This window comes from Scyliorhinus torazame, chromosome 19 (genome assembly GCF_047496885.1).
Source record: "Scyliorhinus torazame isolate Kashiwa2021f chromosome 19, sScyTor2.1, whole genome shotgun sequence".
Taxonomy (NCBI): Eukaryota; Metazoa; Chordata; class Chondrichthyes; order Carcharhiniformes; family Scyliorhinidae; genus Scyliorhinus; species Scyliorhinus torazame.
Window position 1 is genome coordinate 37,974,185 of NC_092725.1, and position 23,274 is coordinate 37,997,458.

General features: G+C 45.4%; 1 protein-coding gene across 4 annotated transcripts in view; it reads right to left on the minus strand.

The window, feature by feature from the left end:
- The window catches only part of LOC140396088 (lysine-specific demethylase 7B-like), a 450,094-nt gene that overhangs the window by 368,222 nt on the left and 58,598 nt on the right, over positions 1-23,274 (minus strand). For all 4 annotated transcript variants that reach the window (XM_072484188.1, XM_072484189.1, XM_072484187.1 and 1 more), the window contains 2 exons: positions 7,848-7,954; positions 6,918-7,009 (listed from right to left, as the gene is read on the minus strand). In XM_072484188.1, the coding sequence (XP_072340289.1) occupies positions 6,918-7,009; positions 7,848-7,954 (199 nt within the window). The remainder of the gene's footprint in view (positions 1-6,917; positions 7,010-7,847; positions 7,955-23,274) is intronic.

Genomic DNA, 23,274 nt, shown 5'->3' on the forward strand with positions numbered 1-23,274 from the left:
GCGGGCGCCGAATTCTTGTCAATCGCCTCAGAGATGGAGGCGGGACGCCGGCACCTGGACAGGCAGGATTGCTGCCATTTCAGTGGCCTCGTGGACAGGCGGGATCGCTACCAGGTCGGTGGCCACGTGGGGCGAGATGTCCTGAGGCGGTATGATGACATGCGGAGAAGTGCGGTCAGGTGGTGGGCAGGGAACTTTGCGCAGCGCCCTCCTGTTGCGCCGCAGAATGGAGCCATCACCCATTTGAACAATGAAAGACCTGGGGGCAGCCTGTCTGACGACAACAGCTGGGGCTGACCAGCCTCCCTCAGGCAACTGGACGCGAACAACATCTTCTGGAGCCAGCGCAGGCAGATCCGTGGCATGAGCATCATACATGATCTTCTGCTGGTCCCTGGTTCGCTGCACTTTCTGCAGCACACCGAGGTGGTCAAGTTCTGGAACATGGATGGCTGGAACAGTCGTCCTCAGGTTGCGGTTCATGAACAGCTGCGCTGGAGACAAACCAGTCGACAGAGGGGTTGCCCTGTATGCCAACAGAGCCAGGTTGAAATCCGAGGCTGAGTCTGCAGCCTTGCACAGCAACCGCTTGACAATATGGACCCCTTTTTCGGCTTTCCCGTTTGATTGCGGGTAATGGGGACTGGATGTGATATGCCTGAAGTGGTAGGATCGTGCAAAGTCGGACCACTCTTGGCTGTAGAAACATGGACCGTTGTCACTCATTACTGTGAGTGGTATCCCGTGCCTGGCAACATCTCTTTGCAGGCTTTGATGACGGACTTGGACGCAAGTTCCGACAGTTTCACCACTTCCGGGTAGCTGGAGAAGTAGTCGACCAAGAGCACATAATCACGCCCATTTGCGTGAAAGAGGTCTATCCCACCTTGGACCACGGAGAAGTCACGGTCTCGTGCTGTTGCAGCGTTTCCTTGGACGGAGCTGGTTGAAATTTCTGGCATGTTGTGCAGTTGAGGACCATGTTGGCAATGTCCTGGCTGATGCCAGGCCAGTAAACTGCCTGCCGAGCTCTGCGTCGATATTTCTCGACCCCAAGGTGACCCTCATGGATCTGTCTGAGCACCATGGTTTGCATGCTTTGGGGAATGACGATTCTATGTAGTTTAAGAAGGATCCCCTCAACAACCGTTAACTCGTCCTTAACGTTGAAGAACTTGGGGCACTGCCCCTTTTCCCAGCCATGGGCGAGGTGTTGCATCATGCGCTGCAGCAGAGGATCTTTGGCAGTTTCTTTGCATATTTTGGACAGCTCGTTCAACAGTGGCTGGGAGGCTGCTGGTACACAACTGCACCTGTGCCTCAATGTAGCTATTGAAGTTGCCCCCTTCACACGGCGTAGTGATGGATCGGGATAGGGCATTCGCGATGATCAGCTCCTTACCCGGTGTGTAGACGAGTTCGAAGTCATATCGGCGGAGACGAAGAAGAATTCGCTGCAGCCGAGTTGTCATGTCATTTAAATCCTTCTGGATTATGTGGACTAAAGGCCTGTGGTCTGTTTCCACCGTGAACTTTGGCAGACCTAGTCATGTCAGGAGACCCAAGCACTCCTTTTCGATCTGGGCATACCGTTGTTCGGTTGGAGTCATGGCCCTGGATGCATATGTCACTGCAGCCCAGGACGAGGAGTTGTCTCGCTGGAGGAGCACCGCCCCAATGCCGTCCTGGCTTGCGTCTGTGGATATCTTGATATCCTTGGTTGGATCAAAGTACTGGGGCTGTGGTGAGCTTCGATTCAGCTCAAGCCACTCCACTTGATGTGCAGGAAGCCACTGGAACACTGTCGACTTTTTAACGAGATGCCATGTTGGGAATGAATTTTCCGAGAAAATTTACCATCCCGAGGAAACGGAGGACCGCCTTGGTATCCTCTGGGGTCTTCATGGCATTGATTGCCAGCACCTTGTCAGCGTCAGGTTGCACACCCTGCTGTGAAATGTGGTCACCCAGAAACTTGGTAGCGAACCGACCAAATGAGCATTTGGCCCTGTTGAGCTGGAGGCCATTTTCATGAATTCTCTGGCAAACCTGTTTGAGGCAAGCGATGTGATCCTCGGGCATTGTGGACCGGATGATCACGTCGTCCACATAGACTCGCACCGCCTCGATGCCCTCCATGCGATGAAATACTTCGGAAGCTGAGATGATACCAAAAGGAATGCGGTTGTAGCAATACCTGCCGAACTTAGTGTTAAACGTGCACAGCTTCCGACTGGACTCGTCCAGCTGTATCTGCCAGAAACCGCGGGAGGCGTCCAGCTTGGTAAAGAATTTGGCATGAGCCATCTCACGGGTTAATTCTTCATGCTTCGGGATCGGGTAGTGCTCTCGCATTATGTTGCGATTCAGGTCTTTGGGATCAATGCAAATGCGGAGTTCACCAGAGCGTTTCTTGACGCAGACCATGGAGCTGACCCAGTCTGCTGGTTCCGTGACCTTTTGAGATGATGCCCTGGTCTTGGAGCTCTCGTTGCTGCATTTTCAGATGATCCTGGAGGGGAGCCGGCACCCGGCGTGGTGCATGGACGATTGGGGTGGCATACGGCTTGAGCAATATCTTGTAGCGATATGGGAGCGTGCCCATCCCATCAAACACATTGTGGTATTGCGTGAGAATGTTGTCTATCTCAGCCTGGAGATTCGCATTGGGCGAGGCAGTCGCACCGGCGGTGTCGAGGACATGGCATGGACTTGCTGGACCAGATTTAGGAGTTTGCATGCGCGAGCACCGAGCAGGGGTGCCTCGTCAGGCCGGACGATCTCGAATCGTCACGTCGCCTTGATTGCCTTGCGAGATACACCTAGCTGACACGATCCACTGGCAGCTATGGCATTACCATTGTAGTCAAGGAGCTGGCAGGCTGGTTGAAGAATGCTAGGTTGGTCTCGAATGCTGTCGAGGTAATCGGATGCGAGACTGGTTCACCGTGCTGACAGCACACCACTCGTCGTCAGGATCCACACTCAGGATTGAAAGGCGGTTTTGCAGACGCGGTGGAGGCCAGCTTGCGTGTGGTGATGATGCCCACCCGATATGGAGACTCGAGGCAGTCAGCATTGGGGTCCGTTGGGCAGTCTGGATCAGAAACCTGCATGCCTTGTTGTACGCAGCGGACACATCTGCGCTGCAGCTGGGATCGCTGGCTGTTGCTCGGTGGAGCGGACCTACAGAAGGCCGCGTAATGCCCAGGCTTTCCACACTGTAGACATCGCCTTCCTTTGGCTGGACATTGCCGCTTTAAATGGGCGGAGCCACAATTTGGACACGTCATGACGCTGATGTCAGTGCGTTCTGTGCGCCATCGCGCATGCGCACTGCGGTTGGCGTTCGCACATACGCATTAGGGTCTTCGGCCTCATCGTCCACCATGCGTAGGGACCCGGGAAAAGTGCACGAAACAGTCACTCTCCTCGATGCTCAGGCCTTGCATTTTTGCGATGGCCTGCACCCTTTCTGCCTCGTGGGAGGCCAGTTTTGCAGTTTCTGCCGCCCTGATGCGGGAGTAGCGATTTCTGGCATGCTCATGGACAACGCACGTTTCGATGGCGACGGAGAGGGTCAACTGTTTGATTTTGAGGAGCTGCTCCCACAGGGAGTTGGACTAGACCCCAAAAACGATCTGATCCCAGATTATGGAATCAGCCGTCAAGTCATAATTACATGACTGCGCTAGGATGCGGAGATGGGTCAAGGACTGAAAGGTTCACCCTTACCCTGAAGCCTCTGTTGGAAGATGTACCGTTCAAAGCTCTCATTCACCTCAATTTCGCAGTGGCTGTCGAATTTCAGCAGAACCGTCTTGTCTTCGCCATCGGCAAACGTGAGCAAGTTATAGATGTGGATGGCTTGATCCCCCGCAGTCGACAGGAACAGCGCGATCTTTCTGGCATCCGATGCTGCCTTGAGGTCGAAGGCCTCGATATACAGGAGGAATTTCTGTTTGAAGTTGGCGCCGAGGTTGCCGGAGATCCGGAGTTGCGGAGGAGGCTGGATCTTTTCCATGCCGCTGGATGGCTGCTTGCTGGTCATTCCAGATTCACTCGAGGTAGGTTCATTAGAATTAATAGCTCCTTGGTACTATGATGTGTTAAGTGAGTTGGTTCAACGTTGACTGCAACTGGATGCAGTGAAACTAGAAACAGGCTTCTGACACAGGAGATGGTCCAACACGGTTTTATTGAACTTACTGATTGCTGTACATAATCTGCTGTGGATTGGCACTCTATTGATCTAACTGATAACCTCCTACTGGCTTGGCCAGACTAGCTCTCTACCACATGGAGATGGTGCTCACTGACTTGTGCATTCTATCTCAGTAGCTGTGTCCTGTGAGAGAGAGTCTTAATGCCCTGTGGGTCCTGTCTGGTGATTGGTTGTTCTGCGTCGTGTGTGTTCATTGGTCATCCTGTGTGTCAATCACTGCCTGTCTGCATCTCATTATATACGAGTGGATATTATGGCAGGTTGGTCACAACAAATTAATTCAGAAGGATCTCTTCCTTCACACTGATCAGGTTTGCAGCTAGCTTTTTCATAGTCAAAATACGTTATTATCGTCAAAATACATTATGTTTTAAAAGGAGCCAATTTAACCAAGCTTTCCTGAGTTAGAGTTGATCGGCTACTAAACCATAGAAACTAATAAAATGCACAGTCACACAGATTAGAAATGAGAAGTGAGTCCAAAAATATAAGGTATGTGGATCAGAATTTGATTTGTCCGTGAGGAGTAGATAGTGAAATTATGATTTGTGGATCTCGTCGTGTTAACTTCAGCAGCTGATTAGTTGACTTCAAGATTCCTGGTCCTGTCGTTTGCTGAGGAGTTGTCCTGCTCCCTTTTCAATTGTGGCTTTGCGGACTTGACCTGCTTCCAGCAATCAGAACGAGGGAGAGGTTTTTTATTCCAACCTGCCAGAGCAGCAGGGGTGACTTTTCCATCTTTCCTTGTTTCTGTTCCACACACACCCAGCACAAGTTCACACTGACCAGGTTTGCAGCTAGCTTTTTATCTTAGTCTCCTGTATATTCATGGAAGGGAAGAACCCCCACAAAACAGGTCCAGGGCATCTTACAAGATATAATTACCATAGAGATAATCAGCTTCCATTATATCCACAGGAAATTACAGTAAGTTGCTTCTCCTTTGACATGTGATCAGGGGGTTGGATAGGGTGGACAGTGAGAGCCTTCTCCCGCGGATGGATATGGCTGGCACGAGGGGACATAACTTTAAACTGAGGGGTAATAGATATAGGACAGAGGTCAGAGGTAGGTTCTTTACGCAAAGAGCGGTGAGGCCGTGGAATGCCCAACCTGCTACAGTAGTGAACTCGCCAACATTGAGGGCATTTAAAAGTTTATTGGATAAACATATGGATGATAATGGTATAGTGTAGGTTAGATGGCTTTTGTTTCGGTGCAACATCGTGGGCCGAAGGGCCTGTACTGCGCTGTATTGTTCTATGTTCTATGTTCTAAGTCCCGATCTGGAAAAGTGTGACACTCCATTGTCCCTCAGGTTTTAGCATAATCCATTGTCCGTGTGGAGTTTTGCACATTCTCCCCGAGTTTGCGTGGGTTTCGCCCCCACAACCCAAAAATGTGGATTGGAGTTGCTAAATTGCCCCTTAATTGGAAAAAATGAATTGGGGTACTCTAAATTTAAAAAAAGAAAAAAAAAAGGTCTTCGCATAATCCATACAGAAGCAATTCAGACAGTCCCTCAATTTACATAATCAGCCACCATGTCCCATTTGAAATGAAAATCGCTTATTGTCACAAGTAGGCTTCAATGAAGTTACTGTGAAAAGCTCCTACTCGCCACATTCCGGTGCCTGTTCGGGGAGGCTGATACGGGAATTGAACCGTGCTGCTGGCCTGCCTTAAAAGCCAGCGATTTAGCCCAGTGTGCTAAACCAGCCCCTACCCAAGTCTTATTTAAAAGTTCAATATGTCAACATGTAATTCAGGATTTTAATCCATCAGCATGATAGGTTATTAAATTCTATTTGACGCGAAGGGGGGGAAGGGGGGCAATAGGAAAACATGCCAATTTTTTTATATTTTGGAAAAGTGGAGTTCAAAGAGAATGAGAGAACAATGGAATCGATTCTGAAAGGAAAAAAGGATATTTAAGCAAAGATGTTGAGCGGAGATGGCTGCAGGGGAAACATATTCTCGTACCAGCTTTGTGCAAAGAGGCAAAATCTGAAGCAGCCATCTCAAAATCAGAAAGTCGGTTTCAGAAAGCAGTCTTGTTTCTGAATTTTCTTGGATTGGAAGAGTTGGGAAGTTGTGTGGCATAACTTTCTTAAAGTGACAACGGTTCACTAGCATTGAATTAAGGTTACAAATCAATAAGAGAGCATCGCCAATAAGGTGTTTACTTGTCTGTTGTGACTAAGTGCATTGTTTCAGGGAGGTTTTAAGACCATTTTAATTGTTAACTTTAATCTTGTGTGGTGCTTCAGCCAACTTATTAAAAAAGAACTTTAATTTTAAAAATTCCAAAAGTGTTCCTGGAATCGGTAGGTCTCTCCTTATTTGCAGAATACAAGACAAAGGTTGCAATCAGTAAGACAGGTTTCCCTCTGGAATTGGCTTGCTCAGACAGTAACATCTGCTACAGTCGTAACAAGTCGCTTACACCCTTTCTTTAACAAAAGGGTGTCACATTTACTTTCCAATCATCTGGCACTTCCCTCAGTATCTCAAGGATTGGAAGTTTACCCAACACTTCTGCTATGCTGACAGTTCAACCACCTGACATATTTCTCTCTCTACTTTGTGGAGTATTTCCTGCAGTTTTGTTTGTATTTCAGAATTCCAGAATATGCAGGATTTTGTCTTCATTATATCTATTTAATCTGTACATTGAATAAAGCTCTGTTACCTCTTTCTGAATCCAGTATTTAAGTGCAGGGATTAGTGCCTTGATTCCTTCCACGAGATATTCCGGAGGCTGACTGCGATCCTCTCTCATTTCTAAACACAAAATCAAAAAATTCAAAAGTAATTTTGCCACAAAAGACAATACCAACTATTTTTTAACCATTAAATCATTTGTAAGAAAATGTTTCAATAAAAAAGATGGAGAACTGACACACTGTCCAACCAATCACTCCATAGCACACTCCCTATTAACCCTTACAAATATAACATGCAATTTGACCTGGTCTTTGTCTAACCTTTATTTCCAATAAAAGTCACTTCCCCCAGTATTATCTTTGTGAATTTCTCAGACAGCCTCTCGATGCCAAAAGCAAGATACTTAAACCTGTTGCTTAACTCATTATTTGTTTTGATTTGGTTATCCTTCTCGTCGGTTGAGCAATGTCCCATCTATTGAATTTGGGATCCTATAAATAACAAGATGTTCTCTAAAGTTCTCTGTATCAGAATCAATCTCCCTGTTCCTTATAAAATGTCACCATTTAGTGTATATTTCTCCTCCCAGAATATACTATCTCACACTTCTCCGCATGAAAAGTGAATCTAGAGATCCTGTACATTCATCAACCCTAACAATAAAATTTAATGCTCTCCAAATAAATCAAACAGTTCAAGAATTTTCAATTAAGGGGAGAATTTTAGAGATCAACAAGGTGCTCATATTGTCAATTTCTAGCAGAGATATTACCACTTGCCAAAATGCTCCCCTAAATTTCACGGCAGTTGTTTGGAAATGAGAAAACACTTCCATTGCTGTGGCACAAAAAAGCTTTCACAATTTCACCAGTAGAAGAGTGTGCTAAAATTTGATGCATCACAGAAATAATTAAATATCATATTTTGTTCTTCAATTCTCATTGGGTTCCTCTACCTTTTAGTGTTTCCCGAAGGCTGTTTGCCACATACCAACAAATTGCCTCAAAATATGGAAATTTGAAAAGTTCTGGAGTCTTGAGTCGCTTCTCCATCTCATATATCCTGGAAATAAAAATGACAAGAGAATAAAATTGACTTGAAGTAACCTCTTCAGCTTCCTGGGGTGGGGTGGAAATCAGGAAAAAAATATGTTTCCCTTGTACATAAGTAAATTCTGCCAATGCCAAAAATCAGAAATAAAACTGAAAGCTCAGGAGATCAAGCAGCAAAGGATGGAGAAACAGAGTTAAAATCTCAGGCTGATGACCAGCTCTGGTGAAACATCATATGTCTGGATCAACATTTACTAGCAACTTGACCCATAATTCTGAAATCAGGGTTTGCCAAGGCCACAGCTGTGTGGATAACAAATGAAGTGGAAACACTTGGCTCGTCTTCTCAACCACCTCCCTTCCAGTGGTGAAGCATGGCCAACTTACGCAAGTTAAGGAAAACGACAGAGCGGCTTCCACCACCATGGTCTCAGATAAAAATATTGGCCATCGCTTTGCAAGACAAAAGTGCTGAATATGGAAGTGAAATGAATGAAAGTTGCAGTCCCAGAGGACCATAGAATGCTCTCCCCTTTGAGAACTGACTGGTGATTTAACTGGTGGTCATCACACCTCAGGCGAGGGACCAGGTTGAGAAGACTGGACCTTCACAGTAACCTCAGCTAGTACAGGAATTGAAACCACGCTGTTGGCATTGCTCTGCATCACAAACCAGCCTCCATCCAACTGAGCTTACCGACATCCCAGATAATGGAAGTACACAATTGGGATAGGACCTGTAAGTTGTCCAAGGTATCTTTGCCCCGCCTTAATAATCAGTCGACAAAAGAGTTGAGGTACGACTAATGTAGGTTGCTCCTGTGAACTGTTGTCAGAACCATAAGAACAGGTCTCTCTTCCTGCCCCTTCCAAATTCAACTTACACAAAGAAAACCTGTAAACAATCAGTTAACTTTGTACATCCTCTCCATCAGTCACTGACAATGCATGTCTTCAAGTTCATTATCTAACAAATTAAAAGTTGACTTGACACCTTGCAGCCAAGATTGGGCATGATGGGAAAATGCTGCAAAATAATGAAATTTGTGAGATTCGATTGAATAACATTTTTTCAGTTCTGATGAAGGGTCTTCAGTAGCAATGGTTAGCACTGTTGCTTCACAGCGGCAGTGACCCGGGTTCGATTCCTGGCTTGGATCACTTGTTATGGGCCATAGTTTAGAAAACACCAAAGTATATTATGGAGTTCACCTGACTGAGAACTGTTTATTGATTTTGGTTATGTTGCACACAAGAGCCTGCCTTTCAGGTGTTTTTCAACAGAGATCTGAGGCACTTTTAGTCAAAAACCAAGCTGTATTCTACGAATTTAGTTAACATTTGTATAAACACAGAATTGTTATCAACTACAAACAAAGACCCCACACAGCTACAGCAATCTAAGTATAACCCTTAATGAATTCCCCCTTAACTGTTCCAACTCAATAACAAAATCTAAGTAAAACCAGAAACAGGTTTTCAAAGGTGTGGCCCAGCACACGGCATTCTTACTGATATAAGACTTGTCATTGATGCTCTTGTTCCTCTTTCCAAACAGGTTTGAATTCCTTCCAAAAAGCAATTATCTCTTTTAAGTTATCAAGAAGTCTGAAAACAGCTTGTAAAATGAAGATAGAGAGACATTTCTTTCAACTTGTGCAGTTCAAACCAGTCCAAACTCAAAGCAAAAGTAAAAACTCAGATCCACAGCCCAGTTCCACCAACACAATGACATCACTGAAGCCATGTGGATAAGACAAAAACATTTCTTAAAGGGACACTCCCATGGCATAAATATGCGGAGTCTGCATATTCTCCCCGTGTCTGCGTGGGTTTCCTCCGGGTTCTCCAGTTTCCTTCCACAAGTCCAGAAAGATGTGCTTGTTAGGTGAATTGGACATTCTGAATTCTCCCTCAGTGTACCCGAACAGGTGCCAGAGTGTGGCGACGAGGGAATTTTCACAATAACTTCATTGCAGTGTTAATATAATACTACTTGTGACACTAATAAAGATCATAACTCAGCTTCTCTGATGCTACTGTAGAATCCAAGGGCAGGGTGGCACAGGGGCAGCATGGGTTGAATCCCGGCCTTGATCACTGGCCGTGTGGAGTTTTCACATTCTCCCCTTGTCTGCGTGGGTCTCACCACCAAAACCCAAAGATGTGCAGGGTAGTTGGTTTGGCCACGCTAAATTGCCCTTTATTGGAATTTTTTTTTTTTTTAAATAAAAAGATCCACGCCCACACACCGAAGGGTCACCTATCGCCACCTATATCAATAGGTGGAATGGGTGGAAATCAGGAATAGTAAGGCGAAAAAGTCACTGATAGGAGTAATCTATAGGCCACCAAATAGTAACATGATGGTGGGCCAGGCAATAAACAAAGAAATAACAGATGCATGTAGAAATGGTACAGCAGTTATCATGGGGGATTTAAATCTACATGTTGATTGGTTTAACTAGGTCGGTCAAGGTAGCCTTGAGGAGGAGTTTATAGAATGTATCCGTGATAGTTTCCTAGAACAGTATGTAATGGAACCTACGAGGGAACAAGCGGTCCTAGATCTGGTCCTGTGTAATGAGACAGGATTGATTCATGATCTCATAGTTAGGGATCCTCTCGGAAGGAGCGATCACAATATGGTGGAATTTAAAATACAGATGGAGGGTGAGAAGGTAAAATCAAGCACTAGTGTTTTGTGCTTAAACAAAGGAGATTACAATGGGATGAGAGAAGAACTAGCTAAGGTAGACTGGGAGCAAAGACTTTATAGTGAAACAGTTGAGGAACCTTCCAAGTGATTTTTCACAGTGCTCAGCAAAGGTTCATACCAACAAAAAGGAAGTACGGTAAAAAGAGGGAAAATTCGACCGTGGATATCTAAGGAAATAAGGGAGAGAATCAAATTGAAGGAAAAAACATGCAAAGTAGCAAAGATTAGTGGGAGGCTAGAGGACTGGGAAATCTATAGGGGGCAACAGAAAGCTACTAAAAAAGCTATAAAGAAGAGTAAGATAGATTAGGAGAGTAAACTTGCTCAGAATATAAAAACAGATAGTAAAAGTTTCTACAAATATATAAAACAAAAAAAAAGAGTGGCTAAGGTAAATATTGGTCCTTTAGAGGATGAGAAGGGAGATTTAATAATGGGAGATGAGGAAATGGTTGAGGAACTGAACAGGTTTTTTGGGTCGGTCTTCACAGTGGAAGGCACAAATAACATGCCAGTGACTGATGGAAATGAGGCTATGACAGGTGAGGACCTTGAGAGGATTGTGATCACCAAGGAGGTAGTGATGGGCAAGCTAATGGGGCTAAAGGTAGACAAGTCTCATGGACCTGATGGAATACATCCCAGAGTGCTAAAAGAGATGGCTAGGGAAATTGCAAATGCACTAGTGATAATTTACCAAAATTCACTGGACTCTGGGGTGGTCCCGGCGGATTGGAAATTAGCAAACGTGACACCACTGTTTAAAAAAGGAGGTAGGCAGAAAGCGGGTAATTATAGGCCAGTGAGCTTAACTTCGGTAGTAGGGAAGATGCTGGAATCTATCATCAAAGAAGAAATAGCGAGGCATCTGGATGGAAATTGTCCCATTGGACAGACGCAGCATGGGTTCATAAAGGGCAGGTCGTGCCTAACTAATTTAGTGGAATTTTCTGAGGATATTAACAGTGCGGTAGATAACGGGGAGCCATTGGATGTGGTATATCTGGATTTCCAGAAAGCCTTTGACAAGGTGCCACACAAAAGATTGTTGCATATGATAAAGATGCATGGCATTAAGGGGAAAGTAGTAGCATGGATAGAGGATTGGTTAATTAATAGAAAGCAAAGAGTGGGGATTAATGGGTGTTTCTCTGGTTGACAATCAGCAGCTAGTGGTGTCCCTCAGAGATCAGTGTTGGGCCCACAACTATTCACAATTTACATAGATGATTTGGAGTTGGGGACCAAGGGCAATGTGTCCAAGTTTGCAGACGACACTAAGATAAGTGGTAAAGCAAAAAGTGCAGAGGATACTGGAAGTCTGCAGAGGGATTTGGACAGGCTAAGTGAATGGGCTAGGGTCTGGCAGATGGAATACAATGTTGACAAATGTGAGGTTATCCATTTTGGTAGGAATAACAGCAAAAGGGATTATTATTTAAATGATAAAATATTAAAATATGCTGCTGTGCAGAGAGACCTGGGTGTGCTAGTGCATGAGTCGCAAAAAGTTGGTTTTCAGGTGCAACACGTGATTAAGAAGGCAAATGGAATTTTGTCCTTCATTGCTAGAGGGATGGAGTTTAAGACTAGGGAGGTTCTGCTGCAATTGTACAAGGTGTTAGTGAGGCCACGCCTGGAGTATTGTGTTCAGTTTTGGTCTCCCTACTTGAGAAAGGACATACTGGCACTGGAGGGTGTGCAGAGGAGATTCACTAGGTTAATCCCAGAGCTGAAGGGGTTGGATTACGAGGAGAGGTTGAGTAGACTGGGACTGTACTCATTGGAATTTAGAAGGATGAGGGGGGATCTTATAGAAACATATAAAATTATGAAGGGAATAGATAGGATAGATGCGGGCAGGTTATTTCCACTGGCGGGTGAAAGCAGAACTAGGGGGCATAGCCTCAAAATAAAGGGAAGTAGATTTAGGACTGAGTTTAGGAGGAACTTCTTCACCCAAAGGGTTGTGAATCTATGGAATTCTTTGCCCAGTGAAGCAGTAGAGGCTCCTTCATTCAATGTTTTTATGATAAAGATAGATAGTTTTTTGAAGAATAAAGGGATTAAGGGTTATGGTGTTCGGGCTGGAAAGTGGAGCTGAGTCCACAAAAGATCAGCCATGATCTCATTGAATGGTGGAGCAGGCTCGAGGGGCCAGATGGCCTACTCCTGCTCCTAGTTCTTATGTTCTTATGTTCTTATGTCCAGGCTGGGGATTTTATACTGTAAGTCTTCAACGTTGAGTGGGGAAGCTCAGCCCCCAATTACCAGGGGAGTTCATACTCGTTATGTGTTAATGATGGCCGCAGATCTGTGTCTTCCTGCAGTTTAATGCCCACGTTGGAGTCAGAGTCAGGATCCGAGAAAACAGCGTTGGGCATCTCGGCTTCCTGGCCATTGTTATGGGCCAGGGTTTAGAGAACCCCAAAGTGTATCATGGAGTTCACCTGACCCATGATAGATTGTGGTATGGGGAGCACACAGCCCACTCTACAGGTGTGGTATAGCAGAAATGGAAAAGTAATTTTTAAAGCAAAACAATGTTTATTCTATGAACTCAAGTTAACCTTTTTGAAACAGTGAACATCTTAGCAACCATCAATTCAAATACAACCCCCAAAGAATACAACACCAAGTAACCCTTAATAATTTCCCAAACAACATCAAGACAAAGGGAATCACCTTTTAACAGAAGCACATCAGGTTTACATTCACTGCTGAAAACACTTATAATTCTGAATTCACCAAATGATTAAGTGACAGTCTTTTCATGGCAGAGAGAACAGCAGTACACCTGCTTTGTCTGGCTTCAGCTCCAACACTGAAAACGAAACTAAAACACACCCTGCAGCAAACAACCTAAAACGAAAGTAAAAAGCTGACAGACAGCCCAGCTCCACCCATACTCTGACATCACTGATAAACACCCATTTCTTAAAAGGTACATTTCCCAAACACCCATTTCTCAAAGGTACTCTCACATGACACCATCGACAGTTGGAGGGAACACCAGATGCAGCAGAGGTTGTGGTTGAGGGATCTGCCTAATCTAGGTGCCGGTGGCAAGCGCTGGCAATTCTTGGAGTCGGCCACAGATGTGGTCCACATGGCGGTTAGAGTCCCGGCTGAATGCCTGTACAGGGCAAGAAACCGGCGCCGTTTGGCATAGCATGATCACCGGGAGCCACGTGGCTCCATCACCGAAATTCTGGACATAGATGGCATCCCCAGGAATGAAACGGTGAAGCAGACACCGACGGCCCTCAACGGCTTTGGACTGCTCTTGACCGTGCTGAACCTTCTTCCCGATGTCCAGAATGCCCAAGCTTAACCACGTCTGGAGGCGTTGACATACATACATTGACTCATGAGTAGCTCAGCCGGTGCCACCTCTGTGGTCGTATGCGGCATGGTCCAGAGAACAGGCCAATCGGGTTTCCTAGTTTCTGTTGGTCAACTTCTTCATTCCCCTCTTAAATGTCTGGACCGCCCTTTTGAGGCTGGGTGATATGGGTCCTCACATGGCGGATCCCATACACAGCCAGGAATGCCTCGAACTCCGCACCAGTGAAAGCAGCTCCACTGAAGGAGACCAGCACCTCCAAGATAACATGTGTGCTGAAGGTGTAGCACATGGCAGTCCACAGTCGCCCTTGCAGTAACTGCCTGCATCCTCTGATTCGAGCCAATTCTGAGCATCGAAAATGATCAGGACTATTGATCCCTAAAAAGGACTGGCATGGTCAGCCCGGCCATTTCCAAGGGTGCAAAGGCACCGCTGGTGGAGCTTTCTGGTGTTCCCGGCATGGCCTGCATTGTTGGGCCAACTTCTCAATATCCAAGTCGATGCCCGACCACCAAACGTAACTGCAGTTGTTTGTTATGGAAGTCCTGTGGCAAGTTCTGTTACGACCAGTGAAGAGGTAGAATTCCGAACGGACGACAGAAGATACAAAATGGATGCCGCCTGATACAAAATGGACTCTGTCAATGTTCTTGACCCTATGTTATTCTCAGTGTCTGCTGCTGAAGTAGTAAAGCTTTGTGCAAAACAAGTGATCCACAACCAGGTGCATCCAGAGGGACAATGAGCCGTTGGCAACCTTTGCCCAATGTCTGTATTCTTAGCTACTTGTAACTGACAAAGGGGCCCCAAATTGAGGAACTAGCAAGGAATGAGGAAGGACATGTTTCAACGTGGCTGGACTATTGAACCCATGACTTTATGTAACCATTATCTATGTAATGAATTGATTGGGTAAGGCAAGCTGCCAATTAGAGGCTATAGGAGCTAACTTGTAGCCATTTACGGCATTGAAGATGCATGTTATGAATTGTGACGCAAACAGAATTAATTGGGTATATGTAAATGCGAACGCAAACTAATCCAGCTTTCCTTCTGTATTAACCCAGTGCGACCTCAGCTCAGGAGAGAAAAGGTGCTGCACAGACCGTGGGGGTCAAAGGCCTTTTCTCCCAGAGCTCTGAAAATTAATAAATTGCTTCTTTACTCACTCAAAAGGTCTATTTGTGAATATTTTCACCTACATTATGGCGTAGTCAGCATGGAACTGAGACGACGTTCGGGTCAGTGAACGGGGTGAGTAGTTCAAACTTTAACCACCCAGAAATTAGAGACTGATCAGGACGTGGCAATGGAAGAACCAAAATAGTAGACGAAGGTTGAGGGGGGACCTGATTGAGGTCTACAAAATTATGAGGTATGGACAGGGTGGATAGCAACAAGCTTTTTCCAAGAGTCAATTACAAGGGGTCACGATTTCAAGGTGAGTGGGGGAAAGTTTAAGGGAGATGTGCATGGAAAGTTTTTTACGCAGAGGGTGGTGGGTGCCAGCGGAGGTGGTAGAGGCGGGCACGATAGCATCATTTAAGATGCATCTAGACAGATATATGAATGGGCGGGGAACAGAGGGAAGTTGATCCTTGGAAAATAGAAGACAGGTTTAGATAAAGGATCTGGATCGGCGCAGGCTGGGAGGGCCGAAGGGCCTGTTCCTGTGCTGTAATTTTTCTTTGTTCTTTGCATACGAGTGAGAGAAGTGACCTAATTGGTTTAACTGTAATGTGATACTGCCGCGTTGAGAATTAACAAATGAGATTGTTTACAGGTGAGAGAGGTGATTGATGGAGGTATGTTAAAGAAAGATGTTGTGAGGCCCTCATCAGGTAAACAGGCATCGGAGAGAAAAGGGGTGTGTTATGGAATCCGCCCGAGGAGGCAAGACCTTCTCGGGACGGAGGAGGACGCTGACGGACCTCTGAGAACCTCGCCGTGAGTACGTGGGTACTATAAGAAGTCCGTGTATTCTCGGTAGGAAAGAATAGGGGGACTGTCTAGATATAAACATTCTCCAATCACACAGGGACGGTAGGTAAATTAATAATGGCTGCGGAAAAAGTTAAAAGGGGGTCCCCGGGCTCCCTGATAAACTCTTATCAGACAGACAGACAGTCGTTAATTAAAAAGATACAGAAGGACGGCTGGGACGTATCACATACTTTGGAACTCCAGAGAGATTGGTTGACAAAACAAACTAAAGACAACACCAAGAAAACAGGGGTACTTGTGGTACATCAATTGGCGGGACAAGTAAACGTGGTAAAACAGAAGACGACAGAAATAGAGACGAAAGTGAAATGTCAAACAAAAATCATAAAGGAATTAAGAGTATAAATTGCATGAGGGGGGGAAAAATGGGGCCGTGTCCAGAGACGACCTCCCTGCCCCCATATGATAGTATAGGAGGCGGTCGATGTGGCACCCGTGAGCCGAGGGGGTACCTTGCAAACCCGACCGCCAGTTACAAACCATTCACCCCGGGAGAAAGACAACAGATTATAACCGTCCTGGGAAAACTTCAGCCCTGAAGCCAGAATGTAAACTTTTGGACAGAACTCAATGCCGTCTGGGTGGGTCATCAACTGCACTTACATAGAACATAGAACGTAGAACATAGAACAATACAGCACAGTACAGGCCCTTCGGCCCACGATGTTGCACCGAAACAAAAGCCATCTAACCTGCACTATGCCATTATCATCCATATGTTTATCCAATAAACTTTTAAATGCCCTCAATGTTGGCGAGTTCACTACTGTAGCAGGTAGGGCATTCCACGGCCTCACTACTCTTTGCGTAAAGAACCTACCTCTGACCTCTGTCCTATATCTATTACCCCTCAGTTTAAAGCTATGTCCCCTTGTGCCAGCCATTTCCATCCGCGGGAGAAGGCTCTCACTGTCCACCCTATCCAACCCCCTGATCATTTTGTATGCCTCTATTAAGTCTCCTCTTAACCTTCTTCTCTCCAACGAAAACAACCTCAAGTCCATCAGCCTTTCCTCATAAGATTTTCCCTCCATACCAGGCAACATCCTGGTAAATCTCCTCTGCACCCGCTCCAAAGCCTCCACGTCCTTCCTATAATGCGGTGACCAGAACTGTACGCAATACTCCAAATGCGACCGTACCAGAGTTCTGTACAGCTGCAACATGACCTCCTGACTCCGGAACTCAATCCCTCTACCAATAAAGGCCAACACTCCATAGGCCTTCTTCACAACCCAATCAACCTGGGTGGCAACTTTCAGGGATCTATGTACATGGACACCTAGATCCCTCTGCTCATCCACACTTTCAAGAACTGATGAGTCTTACAATATCACGGAAGCTATTGACGCATTAAAAAAACAACTCAATGACTTTAAGCAAGGCCTTGGATTGGGGGGGGGGGGGGGGGGGGGGGGGTGTAATGGCTGGCTCCATTGGCCTTTTGGAGGAGGATGGGGAACATAATTGCTGTTATGTGTTTGCTTTTTTGCTGTCTTATAAGCATAGTAAAGCCATGTTGTACTAGAATATTGGGACAGGTCCTACTAGTCGTACCTGTGCAGAACAAGGAAGTCTGCGATGAATTACTAGCGCAAAGAAACCCCTCCGACGTGCCTGTCCCCCATATCAACGAACATGACGTCCCAGACGGGGAAATATCGAGATGGATGTGGTCAGCTTTGGACATCGGGATGTCCAAGGACCAACAGACGGGCCTGAAGAGGTGGAATTCCGAACGGACAACAGAAGATACAAAATGGATGCCGCCTGATACAAAATGGACTCTGTCAATGTTCTTGACCCTATGTTATTCTCAGTGTCTGCTGCTGAAGTAGTAAAGCTTTGTGCAAAACAAGTGATCCACAACCAGATGCATCCGGAGGGACAATGAGCCGTTGGCAACCTTTGCCCAATGCCTGTATTCTTAGCTACTTGTAACTGACAAAGGGGCCCCAAATTGAGAAACGAGCAAGGAATGAGGAAGGACATGTTTCAACGTGACTGGACTATTAACCCAATGACTTTATGTAACCGTTATCTATGTAATGAATTGATCGGTTAAGGAAAACTGCCAATTAGAGGCTATAGGAGCTAACTTGTAGCCATTTACGGCATTGAAGATGCATGATATGAATTGTGACGCAAACAGAATTGATCCGGTATATGTAAATGCAAATGCAAACTAATCCCGCTTTCCTTCTGTATATTAACCCAGTGCGACCTCAGCTCAGGCGAGAAAAGGTGCTGCACAGACCATGGGAGTCAAAGGCCTTTTCTCCCAGAGCTCTGAAAATTAATAAATTGCTTCTTTACTCACTCAAAAGGTCTATTCGTGAATATTTTCACCTACAACCAGCCTCGTACCCAAAAGAAAAAAGTGTGCCATCCTCCACACTGACCTAAGAACATAAGAACTAAGAGCAGGAGTAGGCCATCTGGCCCCTCGAGCCTGCTCCGCCATTCAATGAGATCATGGCTGATCTTTTGTGGACTCAGCTCCACTTTCCAGCCCGAACACCATAACCCTTAATCCCTTTATTCTTCAAAAAACTATCTATCTTTATCTCAAAAACATTTAATGAAGGAGCTGCTTCACTGGGCAAGGAATTCCATAGATTCACAACCCTTTGGGTGAAGACATTCCTCCTAAACTCAGTCCTAAATCTACTTCCCCTTATTTTGAGGCTATGCCCCCTAGTTCTGCTTTCACCCGCCAGTGGAAACAACCTGGCCGGCATCTATCCTATCTATTCCCTTCATAATCTTATACGTTTCTATAAGATCCCCCCTCATCCTTCTAAATCCAACGAGTACAGTCCCAGTCTACTCAACCTCTCCTCGTAATCCAACCACTTCAGCTCTGGAAGTGAATCTCCTCTGCACACCCTCCAGTGCCAGTACATCGTTTCTCAAGTAAGGAGACCAAAACTGAACACAATACTCCAGGTGTGGCTTCACCAACACCTTATACAATTGCAGCATAACCTCCATAGTCTTAAACTCCATCCCTCCGGCAATGAAGGACAAAATTCCATTCGCCTTCTTAATCACCTGTAAACCAACTTTTTGATACTCATGCACTAGCACACCCAGGTCTCTCTGCATAGCAGCATGTTTTAATATTTTATTTAAATAATAATCCCTTTTGCTGTTATTCCTACCAAAATGGATAACCTCACATTTATCAACATTGTATTGCATCTGCCAGACCCTAGCCCATTCACTTAACCTATCCAAATCCCTCTGCAGACTTCCGGTATCCTCTGCACTTTTTGCATTACCACTCATCTTAGTGTCGTCTGCAAACTTGGGACACATTGCCCTTGGTCCCCAACTCCAAATCATCTATGTAAATTGTGAACAATTGTGGGCCCAATACTGAACCCTGAGTGACACCACTAGCTGCTGATTGCCAACCAGAGAAACACCCATTAATCCCCACTCTTTGCTTTCTCTTAATTAACCAATCCTCTATCCATGCTACTGTTTTACCCTTAATGCTATGCATCTTTATCTTATGCAACAACCTTTTGTGTGGCACCTTGTCAAAGGCTTTCTGGAAATCAAGGTATACCACATCCATTGGCTCCCCGTTATCTACCGCACTGGTAATGTCCTCAAAACATTCCACTAAATTAGTTAGGTACGCCCTGCCCTTTATGAACCCATGCTGCGTCTGCCCAATGGGACAATTTCCATCCAGATGCCTCGCTATTTCTTCCTTGATGACAGATTCCAGCATCTTCCCTACTACCGAAGTTAAGCTATAATTACCCACTTTCTGCCTCCCACCTTTTTTAAACAATGGTGTCACGTTTGCTAATTTCCAATCCGCCGGGACCACCCCAGAGTCCAGTGAATTTTGGTAAATTATCACTAGTGCATTTGCAATTTCTCTAGCCATCTCTTTTAGCATTCTGGGATGCATTCCATCAGGGCCAGGAGACTTGTCTACCATTAGCCCCATTAGCTTGCCCATCACTACCTCCTCAGTGATAACAATCATCTCAAGGTCCTCACCTGTCATAGCCAGTGACTGATAGAAATGAGGCTATGTTATTTGTGTCTTCCACTGTGAAGACCAACCCAAAAAACCTGTTCAGTTCCTCAGCCATTTCCTCATCTCCCATTATTAAATCTCCCTTCTCATCCCCTAAAGGACCAATATTTACCTTAGCCACTCTTTTTTGTTTTATATATTTGTAGAAACTTTTACTATCAGTTTTTATATTCTGAGCAAGTTTACTCTCAATTTACCTTACTCGTCTTTATAGCTTTTTTAGTAGCTTTCTGTTGCCCCCTAAAGATTTCCCAGTCCTCTCATCTCCCACTAATCTTTGCCACTTTGTATTCTTTTTCCTCCAATTTGATACTCTCCCTTGTTTCCTTAGATATCCACGGTCGATTTTCCCTCTTTCTACTGTCCTTCCTATTTATTGGTATAAACCTTTGCTGGGCACTGTGAAAAAAAAAAAAAAAAAAAAAAAAAAAAAAAAAAAAAAAAAAAAAAAAAAAAAAAAAAATCGCTCGGAAGGTTCTCCACCGTTCCTCAACTGTTTCATCATAAAGTCTTTGCTCCCAGTCTACCTTAGCTAGTTCTTCTCTCATCCCATTGTAATCCCCTTCGTTTAAGCACAAAACACTAGTGTTTGATTTTACCTTCTCACCCTCCATCTGTATTTTAAATTCCACCATATTGTGATCGCTCCTTCCGAGAGGATCCCTAACTATGAGATCCTGAATCAATCCTGTCTCATTACACAGGACGAGATCTAGGACTGCTTGTTCCCTCGCAGGTTCCATTACATACTGTTCTAGGAAACTATCACAAATACATTCTATAAACTCCTCCTCAAGGCTGCCTTGACCGATCTGGTTAAACCAATCGACATGTAGATTAAAATCCCCCATAACTGCTGTACCATTTCGACTTGGATCAGTTATTTCTTTGCCCCACCATAATGTTACTATTTGGTGGCCTATTGACTACTCCTATCAGTGACTTTTTAGCCTTACTATTCCGTATTTCCACCCAAATGGTTCAACCTTATCCTCCATAGCACCGATGTCATCCTTTACTACTGCCTGGATGCCATCCTTAAATAACAGAGCTACACCACTTCCCTTACTATCCACTCTGTCCTTCCGAATAGTTTGATACCTCGGATATTTAACTCCCAGTTGTGACCATCCTTTAACCATGTTTCAGTAATGGCCACTAAATCATAGTCATTCACAATGATTTGCGCCATCAACTCATTTACCTTATTCCGAATACTACGAGCATTCAGGTAAAGTATACTTATGTTGGCTTTTATACGTCTGGTTTGAATCTTAACACCTCGATCAGTAACCTCTCCTAAGTTATATTTCCTCTTAACTTTTCTCCTAATTTTCCTCGTCATTGAACCCATATCTTTACGTAACAGCCTGCCATTTATGTTTTTACCATTTATGTTTTTACCATTTATGTTTTTACCATTTATGTTTTTACCATTTATGTTTTTACCATTTATGTTTTTACCATTTATGTTTTTACCATTTATGTTTTTACCATTTATGTTTTTACCATTTATGTTTTTACCATTTATGTTTTTACCATTTATGTTTTTACTTCCCGTTTTATTCCTTTTAGTATTACTGGGCCTATTCACTGAGCTCCCCTCTGTCACTGTACCTTGTACTGTCGCCCTTTTTGATTTTTGACTATGGCTTCTCTGCCTTACACTTTCCCCCTTACTGCCTTTTGTTTCTGTCCCTGTTTTACTACCATCCGACTTCCTGCATCGGTTCCCATCCCCCTGCCACATTAGTTTAAATCCCCCCCAACAGCTCGAACAAACATCGCCCCCCCCCCCAGGACATCGGTTCCAGTCCTGCCCAGGTGCAGACCGTCCGGTTAGTACTGGTCCCACCTCCCCCAGAACCGGTTCCAATGCCCCAGGAATTTGAATCCCTCCCTCTTGCACCATCTCTCGAGCCACGCATTCATCCCATCTATCCTGACGAGCTTGTCACACTGGTAGCAATCCTGAGATTACTACCTTTGAATTCAGCTTGTAGGGCTGTCTCGTATTTTACCTAAATCGTTGGTGCCTATGTGCACCACGATAGCTGGCTGTTCACCCCCCCCCCCCCCCCAAGAATGTCCTGCAGCCGCTCCGAGACATCCTTGACCCTTGCACCAGGGAGGCAACATACCATCCTGGAGTCCCCTATCACTATAGCCCTGCCATTCTTCTTCCTGCCCTGCTGCGCAGCAGAGCCAACCACGGTGCCATTAACCTGGCTGCTGCTGCCTTCCCCCTGGTGAGCCATCTCCCTCAACAGTATCCAAAGCGGTATATCTGTTTTGCAGGAAGATGACCGCAGGGGACACCTGCACTGCCTTCCTACTCTTGCTCTGGAATTTTGGAGGTGTAAGTCCTCACATTGTCTGGTAGCGCACTGTGCAGGGCCCCATACAGCACTACGTGGCAGAACCGGGAGAAACATGGGTTCGTCTGGATCCAACCCTTTATTCGGGCTGCCGTCGCCAGCATGAGTCCATAACGTGGAGTGCAGCCACCACCAGTTCGGGGGGACCTTAACGCATCCATGTGGGGGATCTTCATGCCAGGGCAGTGTTCATATACCCTCAGCAATAGGGCCCAACGCTGGATCCTGGCGGACGCGATTGGGGGAATAGCTCGGTCTTCTTTGAACAAGCCCAATAACAGTTATTGGTCCACGTAGTAAGTGTGTGAGCGATAACCTGGGAGTCAGGCACAATCATCGCAAGAAGAAAGGACCCTAGGTTTCGAACCCAGAGAAGACATTCACATGGAGTGATTGTAGCCTGGCCACATCCTTCACAAAGTGCAGGTATAACCTGAAGCTCAGCTGGGAGTCTGAGTCATATTTTGTTGAGTAAGAGAATTATGAATAAAATTGCATCCAACTGTGGGGTGAAAAAAAATGAAAGTATGTCTGTAAACATATTGATGAAACTTACGGACTCCAAAGATTACTGCCAACCCTTCCTTTGCACTCAGAGGGCAGCAGGGTGGCACAGTGGTTAGCATTGCTGCCTTACAACACCGAGGTTCCAGGTTCAATCCCGGCTCTGGGTCACTGTCTGTGTGGAGTTTGCACATTCTCCCAGTGTTTGCATTGGTTTTGTCCCCCACAACCCGAAGATGTGCAGGGTAGGTGGCTTGGCCACGCTAAATTGCCCCTTAATTGGAAAAAATGAATTGAGTACTCTAAATTTAAA